The sequence below is a fragment of the Marmota flaviventris genome, chromosome 20 (genome assembly GCF_047511675.1).
Source record: "Marmota flaviventris isolate mMarFla1 chromosome 20, mMarFla1.hap1, whole genome shotgun sequence".
Taxonomy (NCBI): domain Eukaryota; kingdom Metazoa; phylum Chordata; class Mammalia; order Rodentia; family Sciuridae; genus Marmota; species Marmota flaviventris.
In genome coordinates this window covers 14,701,767-14,717,967 of record NC_092517.1, presented here as the reverse complement: position 1 = coordinate 14,717,967, position 16,201 = coordinate 14,701,767, and the positions used below count along the sequence as shown (strand labels likewise).

At 47.4% G+C, this 16,201-nt stretch overlaps 2 protein-coding genes across 3 annotated transcripts in view; one reads left to right on the top strand and one right to left on the bottom strand.

Moving 5' to 3' along the window:
- Cidec (cell death inducing DFFA like effector c) overlaps positions 1-16,201 on the top strand; it is a 554,473-nt gene that overhangs the window by 514,813 nt on the left and 23,459 nt on the right. The window lies entirely within an intron of this gene.
- Il17re (interleukin 17 receptor E) lies at positions 26-12,404 on the bottom strand. 2 transcript variants are annotated; one of them, XM_071605914.1, is made up of 16 exons: positions 12,153-12,404; positions 11,800-11,815; positions 10,999-11,121; positions 9,424-9,521; positions 9,026-9,185; positions 8,788-8,927; positions 7,482-7,550; positions 6,486-6,552; positions 5,389-5,564; positions 5,253-5,300; positions 5,124-5,169; positions 4,834-4,988; positions 3,048-3,116; positions 2,499-2,550; positions 2,326-2,424; positions 26-1,842 (listed from the first exon to the last, which is right to left on the bottom strand). In XM_071605914.1, the coding sequence occupies exons 1-16, from the start codon at positions 12,282-12,284 to the stop codon at positions 1,214-1,216; spliced, it is 2,079 nt and encodes a 692-aa protein (XP_071462015.1). In that variant the 5' UTR covers positions 12,285-12,404; the 3' UTR covers positions 26-1,213. The 2 variants fall into 2 exon arrangements, with proteins under 2 accessions (XP_071462015.1, XP_071462014.1); XM_071605913.1 differs by lacking the exons at positions 9,424-9,521; positions 10,999-11,121; positions 11,800-11,815 and having other exon boundaries at positions 12,153-12,372.

Below are 16,201 nucleotides of genomic sequence, written 5' to 3'. Positions count from 1 at the left end.
CCTCCCACCCACACCAATCCTGGCTTCCAGCAGTCTTGGACTGGGATGGTGGCCTCTCCTCCTCCTCCATAGCTGACACCTGACTGGGAGGGGACCCCAGGAAGACAGTGCAGCATCATAGCTGAGCAAGGGAATTCCTACTCATCCTGGGAGTCCTAAAAAGGAGCTCCAACTGAATCCAGCCCAGGGCTTGGGCAATCCTGGGGCACTTCCACTTCCCATGTGAACCTGAGATCCCAGGGCCAATGGGTTCCTTCTTAGGGATACCTCGGGTCCCTTTTCACACACTTTCCTGGGTCTCATTATCCCTTTGTGGGACAGGAGCTCTAAAAGGTACCAGAAAGTGGCTTTTCCCCACTGCCCAGACTAGGCTCAAGTATGGTATCGGGGAAGGAAAACAGGATCCAGAGCCAGGCCGAGGTCCTGCCTGTGCTATTGCCATGGCTAGTCACAGGAGGATGAACACACCACCTAGTAGAGCCTGTGTTTCTTCTCCCTCCTCTTGAAAGAATCACTGTGAGGATCCAGGAGATTGCTTGGACCTCCTTTGCCTTGCCCAGGCACTACTTGTGAGAACACATGGTCAAGGGTGTAGGTGTGCAGGCAGAAGATTTGGACTCACAAACTGATACAACTCCCCCATACACCCCATGTCCCCCATACTTCACAGGCTCACAGGGACCCTCTCCCAACTTGGCATTCCAGCCATACTAGAGAAGCATGTTGTGTTCCTTCCTTTATAATGTACACTTTTATTCATATTTCTGGATCTCTGGATCCTGTTCCACCTTTAGCCTTGTCACCCAGGACCAAAGCAACTTTTCCTTGGTCAAGAGTCCTCCCTTGGTCCAAAAAATATGGAGAACCCTGGCCCCAGGTGGTTTTCTTCCAACCCCCTGAAGGACTGACAGCTCTTGCAGTCACCACCCTTGCCCCATCCTCTCCAGCATGGACTAGAGCTCTGGCAGACAGCTCTTCCTGGAGCTTTAGAGAGCTCGAGTGGGAAGAGGGCCCTCTCTCCATCAGAACCTGGGTCTGAGTTCTCAGTTGAAGGGCGCCTCTCTCCCCTAGAGTTTGTAAGAGGCAAGCAAGTCTGAAAAGGAAACTCAAAACTATGAGGCCCAGGCTAGGCCTCTTGGATTAGGAGGCAGACAAGAAGGCTTTTCTGTCAATAGTCCTCAAGAGATCCCCTAAGGAATCCAGGTCCAAAGGCTCATTCTGGGGTTCCAGCCAGTGCCCCTACAGACTGTGGCCACAAACATCTGGGACTGCGGTGGAACCCCGCCGAGCTTTGGCAGCCGAATTTGGAGGCCTCACGTTCTAGTTGGCGGCACAGCTCCAGACGGCCACGCAAGCACTGCTGAGCCCCAAGGTGGCTCCAGCTGGTGGCTCGGGTGGAAGGCCGAGCGCCCAGAGCCCGCAGCAGGCGCGGCAGGTCTCTGAGCAGGCGGTAGCGCGGCAGGGCCCGCAGCGGCTGGGGAATGTCGCCTTTGGCACAGAGCCGACTGAAGTAAGCGAGCAGCAGCAGCGGGCGTGGGGCAGCCCGGAGCAAGGCGCGCAGGGAAGTGGCGCCAGGATCCAGGCCTTGGGTGGGACCAGGGCCTGCGCCACTCCACAGCAGCAGCACGGTGCCCTGCTCCCGTGCTACGCGCGCCTGCGCCGCCCAGAGCCACGGCAATGGGCCCACTCGTGCCATGTGTGTCCCCTCCCACAGGTCTACAATCACGTCGCATCCACCGCCCAGCGCTGTCCGAAGCAGTTCAGCCAGAGCTCCCACTAGGCGCTGCTGAGGTTCTGAGTCCGCTGCGTGCAGGAGCAGCACCAGTCGCGCTCTGCCCCGGCCTGAGGGCGGGAGCAACACCTGAACAGAGTGGGGCGGGGCGGGGCGGGGCGGGGGAGGGCAAGGGACAGCCAGCCCTCTCCTCCCCAGCCTTTCGGCTACACGGTAGAGTGACTCCCCCAGCCCCACCCCCCGCCCCGCTGTCTCCTATCTGTGCTGAAGAGTCAGTACCTAGGGCAGCTTGGACCCATAAGGTTCTTGTGGGCTAATTAAATAAAGGCACACCTTATGGAGCACACAACACTTGGCAAGCTCCGTGCAGACTGGAGTTTTGCCCCCCCCCCCCCTCTGGCCCACTGTGTTGGTACCAAGACAACCTACACAGAGGACCCTTTGCTCTGCCTTAACCATTTCTGCCCACTAGGGGGCCTGAGAGACTTAGGGGCACAGGTCGGGAGCTGGGGGCGGGGGGTGCAGACAGGAGGGAGCAACTAACCTAGGAGCCAGCACGTTTGAAGCCTCTGGTTACCCCCAGGTGAACATACCTGGCAGTAGGCGCCGGCAGGTGAAGACCAGAACAACGCCCAGTAGGGTGGTGAGGCCCAGCAGTGCCAGGGTCAAGAGCCCCAGGCGTCTATGAGAGACTGAGTCAAGCAGGGTGAGGCCAAACCCAGCTCCTCAGCGCCCAACCTCTGTTAGCTCTCTCCCAAGAACTCACCATCAGGACACAAGAGGTGCTTCCGGGCAAACTGGACATCGGATCTCCACACCTGAGGGCACAGAGCCCCTGCCCTTTGAGCCACAACATCCCTGCCTTCCAGGGGGAGTTGGGTGAGGAGGGGTGGGGACAAGAAGGGAAGTCTCCACTGGCTAGGGGATGCCTTCAGTTCAGGCTGTGTGTATGCCAGTTCCCAGGCTGGCACAGAACAGGGCAGGGGTGGCAAGTGCAAGTGTGATGTGGCCAAATTCAAAAAGTAAATTCACAAAGTTGGCCAGGGCTACAGGAGGGAGCTGGAAAGCAGAAACAATCAGACACCGCTGAGCCCTAGACCATTGTCACCATGCCCAAATGTGGACATAGAGCCCTAGCTTTTCTAATTTTTCAGGAAAAGCTGAAATACAGCTCTAAAAAATATGTAAATATGACAATCATATCCAATTTTAAAAACTATCCTGGCTAAAGCCAGTTTTTCAGACTATATTTTCCATGTTTACTACCTGAGGAGCTAGGGAGTATACACAGAGTGAGGGTAGGAGGATTCCTTACCAGGACACAGCCCCCTGGCCTCAGGAAGGGAATGATGAGGTCCACTGCCACTGGGCCTGAGCCCTGGGTCTGTAGGAACAAACAGCAGAATGATTGTCCCATAGAAGCAAACCTGGCTCTGTACAGCTTCTGAGTCTTTGCCTATGCAGTTTCTCCCCACCCCCAAAATATTCCACCCAGGTTTACAGACCCAAGTGTCACTTCAGTCAAGATTCCTTGGCTACTGCAGCCCCTACTGATCTTTCCCAGATCTCATCTCCTGAAAAGATGTCACACAACACACATCTTCTGAGTGCTACTCTGGGCCAAGCCCTGGGGAAGGTGGCCACAGACATTGTCTCTGTCCTTCAACAGCTCACAAACCAGAGAGGCTAATTCTATGTGCTCCCTTTACTTTCCCACCCAAGAAAGGAGGTAATATTGTGAGGAATTGAGTTATGGAGTCAGAAAAACTACATTCAGGCTTAACTATTGCCTTTGTAATCCTAGCTGTCTGATTTTTGCATGGAAATGATTACCTCTTCTCCCTGAGCCTCAGTTTCTTCATTTGTACCCAGGGAGCAATAATATTTATACATTAATGGGTTGAGGGCACTAAAAGGGGATATGTATATGAATGCTCTTTTAATAAACTGCAGTATATATTCATTTTTTGGTAGTACCTATTACTAGACAGTGAACTTCTGAAGGGTAGAGACTGTGTTATGTACTTCTCCTGTATCTCCCAGAGCTTAATACAGGGTGAGCACTGAGTAGGTCCTCAAATACACGCTGAATTGGACAGAAATGATTGCTATCTGTCTACAAGTGGGATGTGGCTCCCCTCTGTGTTCTGAGAAATAGGGGATTTACCAGTCTCCATCTTTGAGGAGCACCCTCTATGCTCTAACCCAGTGCCTCACACCTGTCTCAAACCTAACTCTCCAGTCAGCTTGTAAGCAGATAGTGATATAGTGATTCTCAAATCACTATATATTCCTTTTGATTCTCAAAAGGAAGGTAGTCTTTTTCCACACCTTGCAGAAATACACGAATCAATGGGTTTAGGTCTTACTTTTAGGTTATCCCATATAATTTGGTCTTAAATCCTATGTGTTTGCTACTATCTATCTATTTGGGAATCCATATATATATATATATATATATATATATATATATATATATATATATATATATATATGTAAAATGCAAAACAAATAAATAACCTGCAAGTGAGCATTTAAGAAAGAACTGGAACAAGCTAGTCATACTGAGTAAGCTTGGTGCTGTGGTTTTGTGGGTATGTTTGATTGTGGTTTTTATATCATATACACAGAAGAGAGTCTATTAGTCAAACTGTTCTTAGTCTACATATTGTGTTAAATCTGTTCACAGTATTGTACAGAGAACACTTTGGCTTCTAGGGGCTCTGACTTTTGAGAGAATCAGAGAACTTCTGCTCAGGTGCCTTGAGGAAATAGGAGAGTGGGTAGAGGAGAGCTGTGTTCAGGGATGACATTAATATGAAATGTGGCAGCAGTTCAGGTGGACTAGAGAATAGCTAAATGTGGAAAGGTCAGTGACAGTACAGGAGCTGAAAGGTTTAGAAATTGCCCATTTGAGGACCCATTGGCTGACAGAGGACCAGCTAAACAAAGGCTGATTGGTAAATAAATTAACCAGATAGAAATCAGGGTTTTGCTTGTCTCCACCCACCCAGGATTTATCTCACCAAGGTGGCATGTAGATGTGTGGGCCATGCTCTAAACAACAGGACCTAGTGGAGCCAGCCCTGGCTGGGCCATACCTGGCTGACACTGTACACAGGGGGAATCAAGGTGTCCGGCCTCAAACCTGGATAGCTCCAGGCAGCACTGAAGGTGGCCTGCATCCTCGAGGAGAAGTGAAGGACCAGCTGTTGGGCCTGGATGTCCATGCTCACATTCCAGGATATGAGAGACCCTGTTTGTGGAAGGTGATTGGGGCTGGGCTATGGTGAACAGGGAAGTCAGTACTGGACTGGGGTTTGTTCAGTCACATCTGGGTAAGGGTAAAATATGGGGAGGGGATTCTAACTGAGGTCATTTATTGACTTACCACTCTGCTGGGGGCATTCAACATGGCTGGTGTTTTCAAAGAAGAACTGAGAAATTCAGAAATGGCAAGTCAGCAAGCTCCAGGAACCACCCACTCCCTCTCCCCCTCCTCTGTTGCCTATGGTTGTACCTTGAAGCAGAGATGGGGGTGTAAGTCCACCTTCTCTAAAACGTACCACTGGGGGAGAGAAGAGTATTAGTTAGGAAGAAGGTCTCTGAGTCCCAAGCCTGCCCATCTAAGTGAGGGGAAGGGGGTCTGTCCTCACTCCTTTTGACTCTTGAGCAGTAGCATTGGGGAGGTCTTCACAGACGCCATGCCAATCCTGCCTCTGGCACAGGGAGGCCTCCAGCTTCAGTGGGCAGCGGAGTGTCAGGGCCATGACCATCTGATCGCTCTGGCTGTAGTCAGTAAAGTGCACTGATTTCCAGAAGTCGGAGCCATCTGAGCAGGTGGCAGGGTCAAAGAGTAAGGCCTCGGCCCTGTTCTAGGCCCATCTTGCTGCCCCCATCCCAGTGGCACCAGGAGATGATGTGGGAGTGTCCAGCATGTTTCCTGGCATGAATAGGTACTCAGAGAGTAAACATTACTTCTGAGTCTCTTTGATTACCTTTCTATCCTTTTATTATCCTTCTTTCCATCCTGGCCCCATTACAGCCAGCCCCTTGCTGTACTCCATGCTGGAAATCTGCTTAGGCTCCTTGCAGAACCTGGAATGCCTTCCTTTCCCATCTCTCCTTTCTAAATCCTCCCATTTTCTGAGCCCTGTTCAGGTCCTAGATCCTTTGAGGGAATGTCTTTACTCACAACAGCCTTCTTGGGCTTGTCCCCTTTCTGAGGTTATGTCCCAAAGCCTAGCCCTTAATTATAACTCTGCCCTGCATATGCTTCAGGCTGCCTGGTGCTACTTACTTGTGTCAGTGTCCTGTTTCTCCTGGAGGACAATGTGCATGCAGCACTTTAGATGTCACAGACCATCTTCACATGTAATATTTTATTAATTAAAGATTTATAGTTTGAAAATGAAGCAGCACAAGTTCCATGATTTTATATATGAGGACACTAAGGCTCAAAGGAAAATAAGTGGCAGAGCTGAGGGGTGAACCCAAGTCTCTGGCCCTACCTCTTAGGACCACATCCCGGACCTCACCTGACCTTTTCACAGTCCTACAATGCTCAGTACCCTAGGCTTATTGGCAGGCTGATGCACAGACAGAACTGCAGGGGGAAGTGCCTGCATGCCTTCTGGGGCTTCCTCCAATACAGGTGGTGTGTGTGTGTGTGTGTGTGTGTGTGTGTGATGGGTGTGTAAGAGAAACAGAGAGAGGGTGTGTGCGCACTACAGTACATACAAGAAGCACTCACAGGCTTTAGGCTGACTCTGGAAAGGACATTTTTTGCGCCTCACAGTGTCCTCTTGCAGGTAGGATGCCTGGGGGAACGGGAGAGAGTCAGGGGAGTGGCATTCCCTGCATCACTCAGACCTAAAACTCATTCTGGTTCTACCTTAGTGTAATGCAAGCTACCCAAGCCAGCAGGGTACCACGGAGGGTAGACAGGGTATGGTGTGGGCAGAGATGGGGAAGAACTCCAGAGTATGAGAGAGATCAGCATGTGAGGGGCTGATACCTCTTCTCCCTGGAGAGAACTAGTCCCAGCAAGAAGAAAATCACAAGGCTCACCTTCCTCAACTTTCACCTGCCCTGGCCTCCACCTTGACCATTCCCAAGGTGCACAGTACCCTTTGTTACCCTCACTCTGAATTGCCCAAGTACCCAACTGCTTTCCAACTGGCAGTTGCTCATTGCTCCAGCTCTCTGCTGTGCCTGCTGTCTGGTCTCTGCAGTGACACTCCCCTGCTTTTTTGTTTTGTTTTGTTTTGTCTAATCCAAACAAGGTTTTGTGCTAGCACCTCAGACTTATACAGAAAGGTGGAGGATTATAATGGAGGGGTAGATGGGAGAAGAATTTGGGGCTAGAACATTCCCCAGAACACACAGTATTTTCTCTATAGGCTGAGCCAGATCTGCACAGGGAATGCTGGATCTGGGTGAGGCTGATTGGATCACCCTTTCACCCTTCAGCAGGACCCTTCCACCTTGGACCACATATGGCTCACAACCCCACTGGTACCAGTCTTCCTAAGCATCTCAGTCACACTCAATCTTTTCCTTCCTTCCTTCCTTCCTTTTTTTTTTTTAAATAGTGCTATGGATAGAACCCAGGACCTTACACATACTGGGCAGTGCTCTACCATTCAGCCACACCTCCAGCCCTATCCAGTTCTTTTAAAAACCTGACTTACTAGAGAGATGCTTGACCGAGGAGCCACCGACAACCCACACATTTTCCTCTGCTCACCTCTATGCACAGACAAGGCAGAAGGAATTCATAAGGCAAGTCTGTAGTGTGGCCCCCAGGAACGATTTTCTGTTGATGAGACAGCAAAGGGTCAGAAGAGATATCTGAGAAAGAGCATATGGGAACCATGAACAAGGGCAAGAGGAAGCTGGGACATTGGCCCACACACTCTATTTTTCTCTTATATGGCATTTATTTCTTACACTGAAAAATTTCCTCTCAGGGTCTCTGTTCTGTATTCTGACCATTTGCTCTAGGTATTCTACTTGGAGTGAGGAGGAAAAAGACAGGAAAAGGAATATGGATTTATTGAGCTCCAACTATATGCCAGACAGTGTATTAGTAGCATTAATTAAGTTAATCCATATACTAATATCAGAGAGAAGTTGTGAGTTATCAACACCACTGAATAAATGAAGAGTGCTGAGGGCCTCTGGGGTATGGCATCAGTCTGTGCAAATTGTATTAACTGTACACATGACATCTGTGGAAACTGGAGGTGGAGGTGAGATGTTAGGGCAAGGGCAGGGAGTTTGAGGGAATGCTCATTCCCTGAGGGGCAGAACAAAGGATGAGAGAAGGGAGGGTATCAAGACATGTCACCACTCTGTTCCCCTTGAGAAGAACCTCTTGTGGGAATTGAAAAGGCTTCTTTTTAAAATTTATTTTTTATTTATAGTTGGACATAATACCTTTATTTCACTTATTTATTTTTATGTGGTGCTGAGGCTCGAACCCAGGGCATCGTGCGTGCAAGGCGAGTGCTCTACCGCTGAGCCACACCCCAGCCCTGAAAAGGCTTCTAATGCAAGCTGAATCACACTGAAGGTCTTATTGGGGGTACAAAACATACTCATTTTGCTACTCATCATTCCTGGTCGCTCCAGGACTCTACCTGCCCCTTTTTTTTCTCTCCTCCCAAGTAACAGGACCCCTGCTTTTCCTATTTAGTCCAAAGAAGGCTTAATCTAGACATCTCAATTTGTCTGGGACAATGACCTTGCTCCCCACTCTCCCCATCTGCTATAGCACTGGGTGTTTTAGCTTCTTTCTTTCTTGTTCTTTTTGTGCATGTGTGCTGGGGATGGAACCCAGGGCCTAATACATGTCAGGGAAGAGCTCTGCCACTGAGCTACTTCCCCAGGCATTTTTAAAATTTTATTTTGAGGCAGGGTCTCCAATAAGCAGGCTGGTGTTGAACTTGCAATCCTCTTGCCTCAGCCTCCCAAGTAGCTAGCATTACAGGTATATGCCATTGCACCCAGCATGATCTGGCTCTGTTTTACAGAGGGATGACACTCCATACCTGGGCATCAAAGGGACTTCTCAGCTCTTCACACTCCAGTGCCCACTGGTGGCAAAGACGCACGTTGACCTCTGGGCCTGGAGGAATGGTGACCTGAATAGCTCGTGCCTCAGGCAGAAAATCAAAGGAGAACTCAGGTCCTGAGGAGAGTTAGGTACTCAGTTACTTGGGCTGTCACTTGGGCTTAGCAGGTAGCACTACACAACTCAAGCAAACTCCTATTGTTCCCCACACCTACCTTCGTTCCTTTGTGAACCTGGTCTGGGGAGACTCTCCACTACTTCTGGATCCGAATGTTGGGTCCTTTTAGAGCGCAGCCCCTTCTGAAAGATGTCTGGGGAAGGGATGGAAATATGATGGTCCTTCTCAGACAGGGTGCAGCTACCTAGCAGCTTCCACTGAAAGCAGAGAACAAGGTTGGCCTTAGGTCAGGAATCAGGAAATCTGGCTTCTATTTGTGCCTCTGGAACCTGAGGAATCACAGGCAAGTTGAACAACCTCTTTTGGCCTTAGTTTCCCTTACTGTGTAATCTCCACATTTTCAACTTCCCTCATGTGGCTAGAGAACAAAATGAGAGACTAAGAAGCAAAGGGCTGTGGGGTACATGGCAGGGCTGAAACTGGCAGAGAGAGTACCTGAGAAGATGCTGGCATCCTGTGCCTCTGAGAGGACTTGAACTTGTAAGACTTTTTGGATTTCAGCAGCAGGAGGTAGAACCAGGCCCTCTGAAGGCCTGCACAGGGGAGGAGGACATACTCAGTATCTAGGCTTCAAGGCCTCTCTCCTATTTGGAGATGTGGTCCAATGTTGGGAAATAAGGCATTCTATTTATTTATTTAGTTTTCATTTATTTATTTATTTGTGGTCCTGAGGATTTAACCCAGTCATGCTCTACCACTGAGGTATATACTCAACCTTTTTATTTGTATTTTTAGACAGGGTCTTGCTAAATTGCCAAGGATGGTCTCAAACTTTCAATCCTCCTGCCTTAGCCTCCTGAGGTGCTGGGATTACAGGTATGTGCCACCACACCCAGATTGTAAATCATCTTATCAAGAAGCATAATGGGGGCTGGGGATGTGGCTCAAGCAGTAGCGCACTCGCCTGGCATGCATGCAGCCCGGGTTCGAGCCTCAGCACCACATAACAAACAAAGATGAGTCCACCGAGAATTAAAAAATAAATATTTAAAAAAAAAAAAAAGAAGCATAATGATGCCAAGCTTCTTTAATCCTCAAAAGTAAGACATAATGAGGGGCTGGGATTGTGGCTCAGCGGTAGAGCACTCGCCTAGCACCGGCGAAACCTGGGTTCGATCCTCAGCACCATATAAAAATAAAGGCATTGTGTTGTGTCCATCTACACCTAAAAATATAATAAATATTTATATAAAAAGTAAGACATAATGAAAAAACAGTTAATTTATTAAGAAGAGAAAAAGTGATACATGCACATATTCAGAATAGATCATTGTAACATTATTTCTTCTTCTTTTTTTTTTGTAATGGGGAATGGAACTCAGAGGCACTTTACCATTGAACTACATCCCAAGCCCTTTTTATTTTTTGTTTTGAGACAGGGTCTCACAAAGTTGCCCAGTGACCTCAAAATTGTAATGTTTCTGCCTCAGACTCCTGAATAACTGGTATTACAAGCATGAACCACCATGCCTGGATCAAAGGTAGCATTATTTCTAATAGTGAAAACTTAGAAATTTCTAATTTTTAAGCATTATATGAATATTTAGTATGTAACCATGCAAGGCAATGAAAATATAGTTGAAAAAGAAAGAATATCCTACCTTAAAAATAAAAAGTAATGGGGTTGGGGTTGTGGCTCAGTGGGAGAGTACTTGCCTAGCATATGTAAGGCACTGGGTTTGATCCCCAGCACCATATAAAAAATAATAAATAAAATAAAGGTACTGTGTTCATCTACAACTAAAAATATAAAAATTAAAAAATAGGAAATAATAACCTTCAAGTTAACAGAAATGCCCAAATTTTGAATTGACTGAAGAGATTAACACCTTCACAGAATCATACAGTTACACTTGTGGATATCAGTCATGGTGTAATATTTGAGGATGCTCTAAGTCCCTGTTGAGGTTGACAATTGTTCTACCATGACAGGTCCCATTTGCCTCAGCCTAAGTATCCCACCCCAAAAAAGGTCCCCAGTTCACACCTCCATTGGGCTGTTTCTCATACCTGAGGGCTCTGATACCTGATGCAGGCACAAACAGCAGGGCCAGTACCAGACCCACGCATGCCTTGGCTTTGTGGAGAGAAGGAGAGCCAACTTGGTATGACAGACAGCAGGCACAGAATTTCCTATGCAAGATGGAAAGGAAAGGAAATGATAGGGTGTAAAGAGGTCCCTCAAAAAATAAAAAATAAAGAGGTCTCTCCTCCTTCAGACCAATTAGATGATGATGATGATGATTTTTAACCGTTGGATTTCATGCTGAACTCTGACATTTACATCCTGGACATGTGACTGTGGGCAAGTTATGGGACCTACCTATCTGCCTCTTCATTCATAAAGCAGGGCTATTGTTAGGATCAAGTAAGATGATATGTGAGGAAATGCCTGGCCAAGTAGAATGTACTATAAAATATGAAGGATTAGTTTTGTATTATTTGTATAATTAGTTTTGTATTTTTATGAGTAAAGGACTGGTTAAGGGGAAGAACCACATTCATGGATTGCCAGATGTATCCATGTTCCTCACTTAATCCTCGCCACAGGTCAGAAGAAAGACTGTCTCTGTGGTATAATCAGTTCTCCACCACTACTATATAGCTCAGAATCTGAAGAGGATTTAAGTAAAAGAGGCCACTCATGGAGTTTGGGGTAAACTGCCATGCAAGTCCAGGCTGTCCTGCATGTTTGCACTGATTTATGCTACTTCCCAGGGTGGGAACCAAACAGTACAATAAAGGGCTCACTGGGGATATAGAACAAAAGGGAGTGTAAGAGGCACTAGTAGGGCAGGAAATAAGACTCACCAGGAAAACTCCTGTCCTGAAGGCACAGGGCCCAGCAGCAAAAAGAAGAAAAGAGGTATTAATAGAAGATACTCCCTTTAAGAAGCATTCTCCCTGGGCTCTTTGCCAGGAACTATCCAGTTCTTAATCCCATGGCTAAAAGCCCTCCACCGTGGCTCTTTTCTTCCCAGTTCCACCCTGCCCATGCCCTCAACACACCAGGACCTTGACAATCCCTTCCAGACTTTAGAGGACACACTGTGGCTACCACAAGAACACAGGGACAGAGAAGTAAGAACTGGCAGGTAGAGGAGTGGGGAGCTTTATGCCTGTGCCAGGCAGGTATCCCCCACCCCCCAGCAGTGGCACCTTACCATGTGAGAGGCCAGTAGACAGTGGGTAATCCAGTGTGGCAGGTGGGGGCAGCCAATCCCAGAAGAGGCAGAGAGGCCGATGAGCAGCAGTAGGAGAGGCAGTAGCAGGGTTGCTGGTCTAGGGCTCTCCATGGGCTTCTGGGGGATCAGGGAACCCAGGACATGGCTTTGTGGCCTGAAGGTGGGCAGCAGGGCCTTGCTGTGCAGCAGCGGGAGTAGGAGTACGGTACCAGCAGGAGCCCTCGCCTTACCCTGCCCAGGCCCCGCCCTGCCCCAAAGCTCCTCCTTGATCCTAACCAGCAGGCTAGGTCACATTCCTTCTCCAAGCAAAGGGATTGGGGTTACTTGTTCCCTAGAAAACCTTTCGCTCCCATCTGAAACAATCAGGGGCTCTTGCAGTGGCAGAGAAATAACAGGAAAGGGGCCACTACCAAGTTGGGGGATGGTGTACCCATTTCTTAACCCCTCCTACACCTAAACACCCATCCATTAACATGCTTTTGAATTTAGGTCTCCCATAGACACAAGCTTCTTTCCCTCGCCTGGAGAATTAATAAAGCTATTAAGCAGCACTACTCTACGCTGGATGCTGAAAATTTAGAGGTGAGTGACAAACCATTTTAAAGTTGAGCAAAAAAGAAAAAGAAAAAGACACTATAGGGTGCACAGAAATCTTATATGCCCCAATGTTACCCTGGTTCCCCCATCTGGCTGGCTCTTTCTACCCATTAGACTTTTTGGGCAAAGGGTTTCATGTCAAGGGCTCTCCAGCTTCAAGGACCCACTAAACAGTACAGCCTGCTAAGGAAGCCCCAGAGCTCATAGATGAGCCCTGGAGCAGAGGGAGCGGGCCCCACACACTGACCTGGTTTCCTGTGGTTTCCGGTGCAGGAAAAGGCTGACAAGGCTCCAATCTTTGTGGGGACCCTCCCCATCATCCCACAGCTTCCTCCCCCTCATGGAGTACTTGAGCTGCTTCAGCCCTAATATTGGTGACACCCACAGTAGAAGGAAAGTTTGGGGGCATACTCAGTATACTCAAAGCATTTTGAGGTTGTTTTTTGTCCCTCGGCGACTTAATCCTAAAAACCCTCAGTAGCCTGATCAAAGCCTTCTTCTATTTCCCTTTTTTAGCTGTTCTGGGTACTGAATCCAGGGACATTCTACTACTGAGCTATTTTATTTTGAGAGTGTCTCATTAAGTTGCCCAGGCCTGGCTCGGAACTTGTTATCCTCCTGCCTCAGCCTCCCAAGTAGCTGGGATTACAGGTACACACCCCCCACCTGGCTCTAACCATGACCTTCTTTTGGCCTAAATGTTCAGGTGCACTACCTGAAGGACTCATCCTATCCATTATCCTAAAAATATCCTCTATCTTTTGAGCTCACTAAAGAATAAAAATTCTTGGGCTGGAGTTGTAGCTCAGTGGTAGAGTGCTTGTCTCGCAAGTGTGAGGCACTTGGTTCAATCCTAGCACCACATAAAAACAAATAAAGGCATTGAATCCATACAACTGAAAAAAAATTATAAAAAAAGATAAAAATTCTTTATGTTTTTCCAATACCTAGTAGTGAATCTCTTAAATTTTGGTGCTCTGTAGTTGAACAAATATAAGTTAGATACATTTCATCTAACTAGTTTATCTGTTTCACACTTCACAAAGCATTTTCCTATCTGAGCCAAGCACCTTATGAGACAGATAAGTGAGAATTATTGTTTTCATTTCATAAAGAGAAATAAGGAAGCAGATGGGAGAGTGATTTAGACAAGGTCAAAGTCTATAGCCCAGGAAGCCCCACTTCTGCTAGGCCCTCGCAACTCAAATGCTCTTTCTAGCATCCTGTGATCTCTTTTCCCACTGCCTGATCCTCTTCTGCTCTTTGAACCGAGGATCTGCCTGACACAGTGCTGTTTTATGGCCTTGGAGCTCATCTGTGCAACAAATTAGTAAAATTTGAAGAGAGAAAAGGTGGTCTAGCCATACCAAGAATGGGCTAGGAGTCACTGGGGGTACAGTTGAGTTGATAGAGTGCTTGCCTCGCATGCACAAGGCCCTGAGTTCAATCCTCAGCACCACAAAATACACACACACACACAAAATAAATAAATAAATAAATAAATAAATGGGCTAGGAAGCCTTGCCCCAAACTCTACAGTACAGTGGCTTTGCTCTATATAAATAATTGAGTTTTTCTAAATCTTGGGCATGAAATGAGAAGCTTGGCTCTATTCTGTAACACTAGTCCTTCTAGACCTCTGAATCCTCCGATTTCAATTTCAAAGTGAAAATATTTGGTTAATTTCTCTCTGACCCTGGTTAAAGCAGAAAAGAAAGAAAGGGAGATTTGAACAAAATGGAGATACCAGGGAAAGTTGGGAGAGGGAAGGGAAAGGGGAGAAGGAGAAAAGGAGCATGTAGAAAAGGAATAAAGATGAAAAAAATAGGGAAAAAGAGAAAAGTAGGTCTACATTTTATTGTTTTCCTGGCTTACTATTTTAATATTTATTTTTTAGATATAGGTGGACACAATGTCTTTATTTTACTTTATGTAGAGCTGAGGATCAAACCCAGTGCCTCATGCACGCTAGGCGCACACTTTACCTCTGAGCCATAACCCCAACCCTCCTGGCTTTCTTTTATTTATTTAATGTGGAACCTGTTCCCAAAAGGATTTAAAGTAAAAAAGCATAGGAATGAATTCCAGGACATCCTGAGGAAGAGTGGGGGACAAGATCAATAATGCTAAACTCCTATGATGAGGTTCAGCATCAAATGCTTTGCTCACTTAATCTCATTTTATTGGCACTAAAACCCCTGAGGTCAGGCTTATGACCCAATTATATTGCCGGGAAACACTCAGGGGAATTAGGTGACTTGTTCCAACACACAACTGAATATACCACCCTATCTCCCTGTCTTCCCGTTTTTTTTTTTTTTTTCCTGCCAGAACACACTGCTTGGAATCAGAGGTTTCTGGATCCTGTTGACCACAGAAGGTACTAGATTTAGCGGTGTTGGCAGAGTAAACAACAAAGAGAAAAATTGGAATGGTTGGAAGAATAAAGGAAAGTAGGCATTATGACAGTGAGAGATCAGCAGTCCCTTCCTTGTAGGAGGGAGGAGACTGGCAAGTGTCAATATGGGAGGAGTAAGTAAGTAACTGGATGGCTGGAATCAGAGGTGGCCAACTAGTATGAAGGCAACAGGGGTGTGGTTTAGGACCTCGGCCCAGAGGCCTTGTGTTCCCTAAGTGTGACTGAGACTTGACCCACCTATGGTTTGTGTCTGAATGACCTGATCAAGACCTCATGGTCTAATAACGCTTACTAGCGAACCAGGCCAGGAACTTGGATCTTCACAGGCCTTTGCACATGCTCAGGTAGAGCACCTGTGGGGGACTTCTGGCACCTTTCCTTCCTTCCTTCCTCCCTCCCTCCCTTTTTTGGTGCTAACCTTGCCATGCAGAGACTCTGGAGAGACCATGGTGCAGCAGTTCCAGGATCTTCCTGACCAATTCTTAAGGTCTGTTGGAGCAACTGTATACACTATTTGTATGTCCTATGTATACCCATTAGGCAAATGTACCGGGGATTAAACTCAGGGGCACTCGACCACTAAGCCACATCCACAGCCCTATCTTGTATTTTATTGAGAGACAGGGTCTCACTGAGTTGCTTAGTGCCTCACTTTTGTTGAGGCTGGCTTTGAACTCCTGCCTCAGTCTCCCAAATCTCTGGGATTACAGGCGTGCCCCATAGGCCTGGCTCTATGTGTGCTTTATTCTAGCAGGAGGCAGAAGCTAAGGGAGGGGAATAAGGTAGAGTTTGCATTTGAAAAAGCTTACTCTGGCTGCTGGGTGGGGACTGGATTGTAATGAGACAAAAGTCAAGGCTGGAAACTAAATGGAAGTTGTTGCAACTGTCCAGGTGGCAAGAGACAGTGACGGACTTAGTGCCAGCCATAGGACAGAGAGCCTAGAGAAGTAGGTTTGGGGTTGAATCATTGGGTCTCGCTGATTGATTGGACAGGCAGGTGTCATGTGACTTT

Coding starts and splice junctions, on each gene's coding strand:
- Il17re (XM_071605914.1), bottom strand. CDS start 12,284: ATGGAGAGCCCTAGACCAGCAACCCTGCTACTGCCTCTCCTACTGCTG. Junction 5,301..5,388: donor CTGCTCAAGAGTCAAAAGGA/GTGAGGACAGAC, acceptor TCTCTCCCCCAG/TGGTACGTTTTAGAGAAGGT. Junction 1,843..2,325: donor CTGCCGGCGCCTACTGCCAG/GTATGTTCACCT, acceptor TCCCGCCCTCAG/GCCGGGGCAGAGCGCGACTG.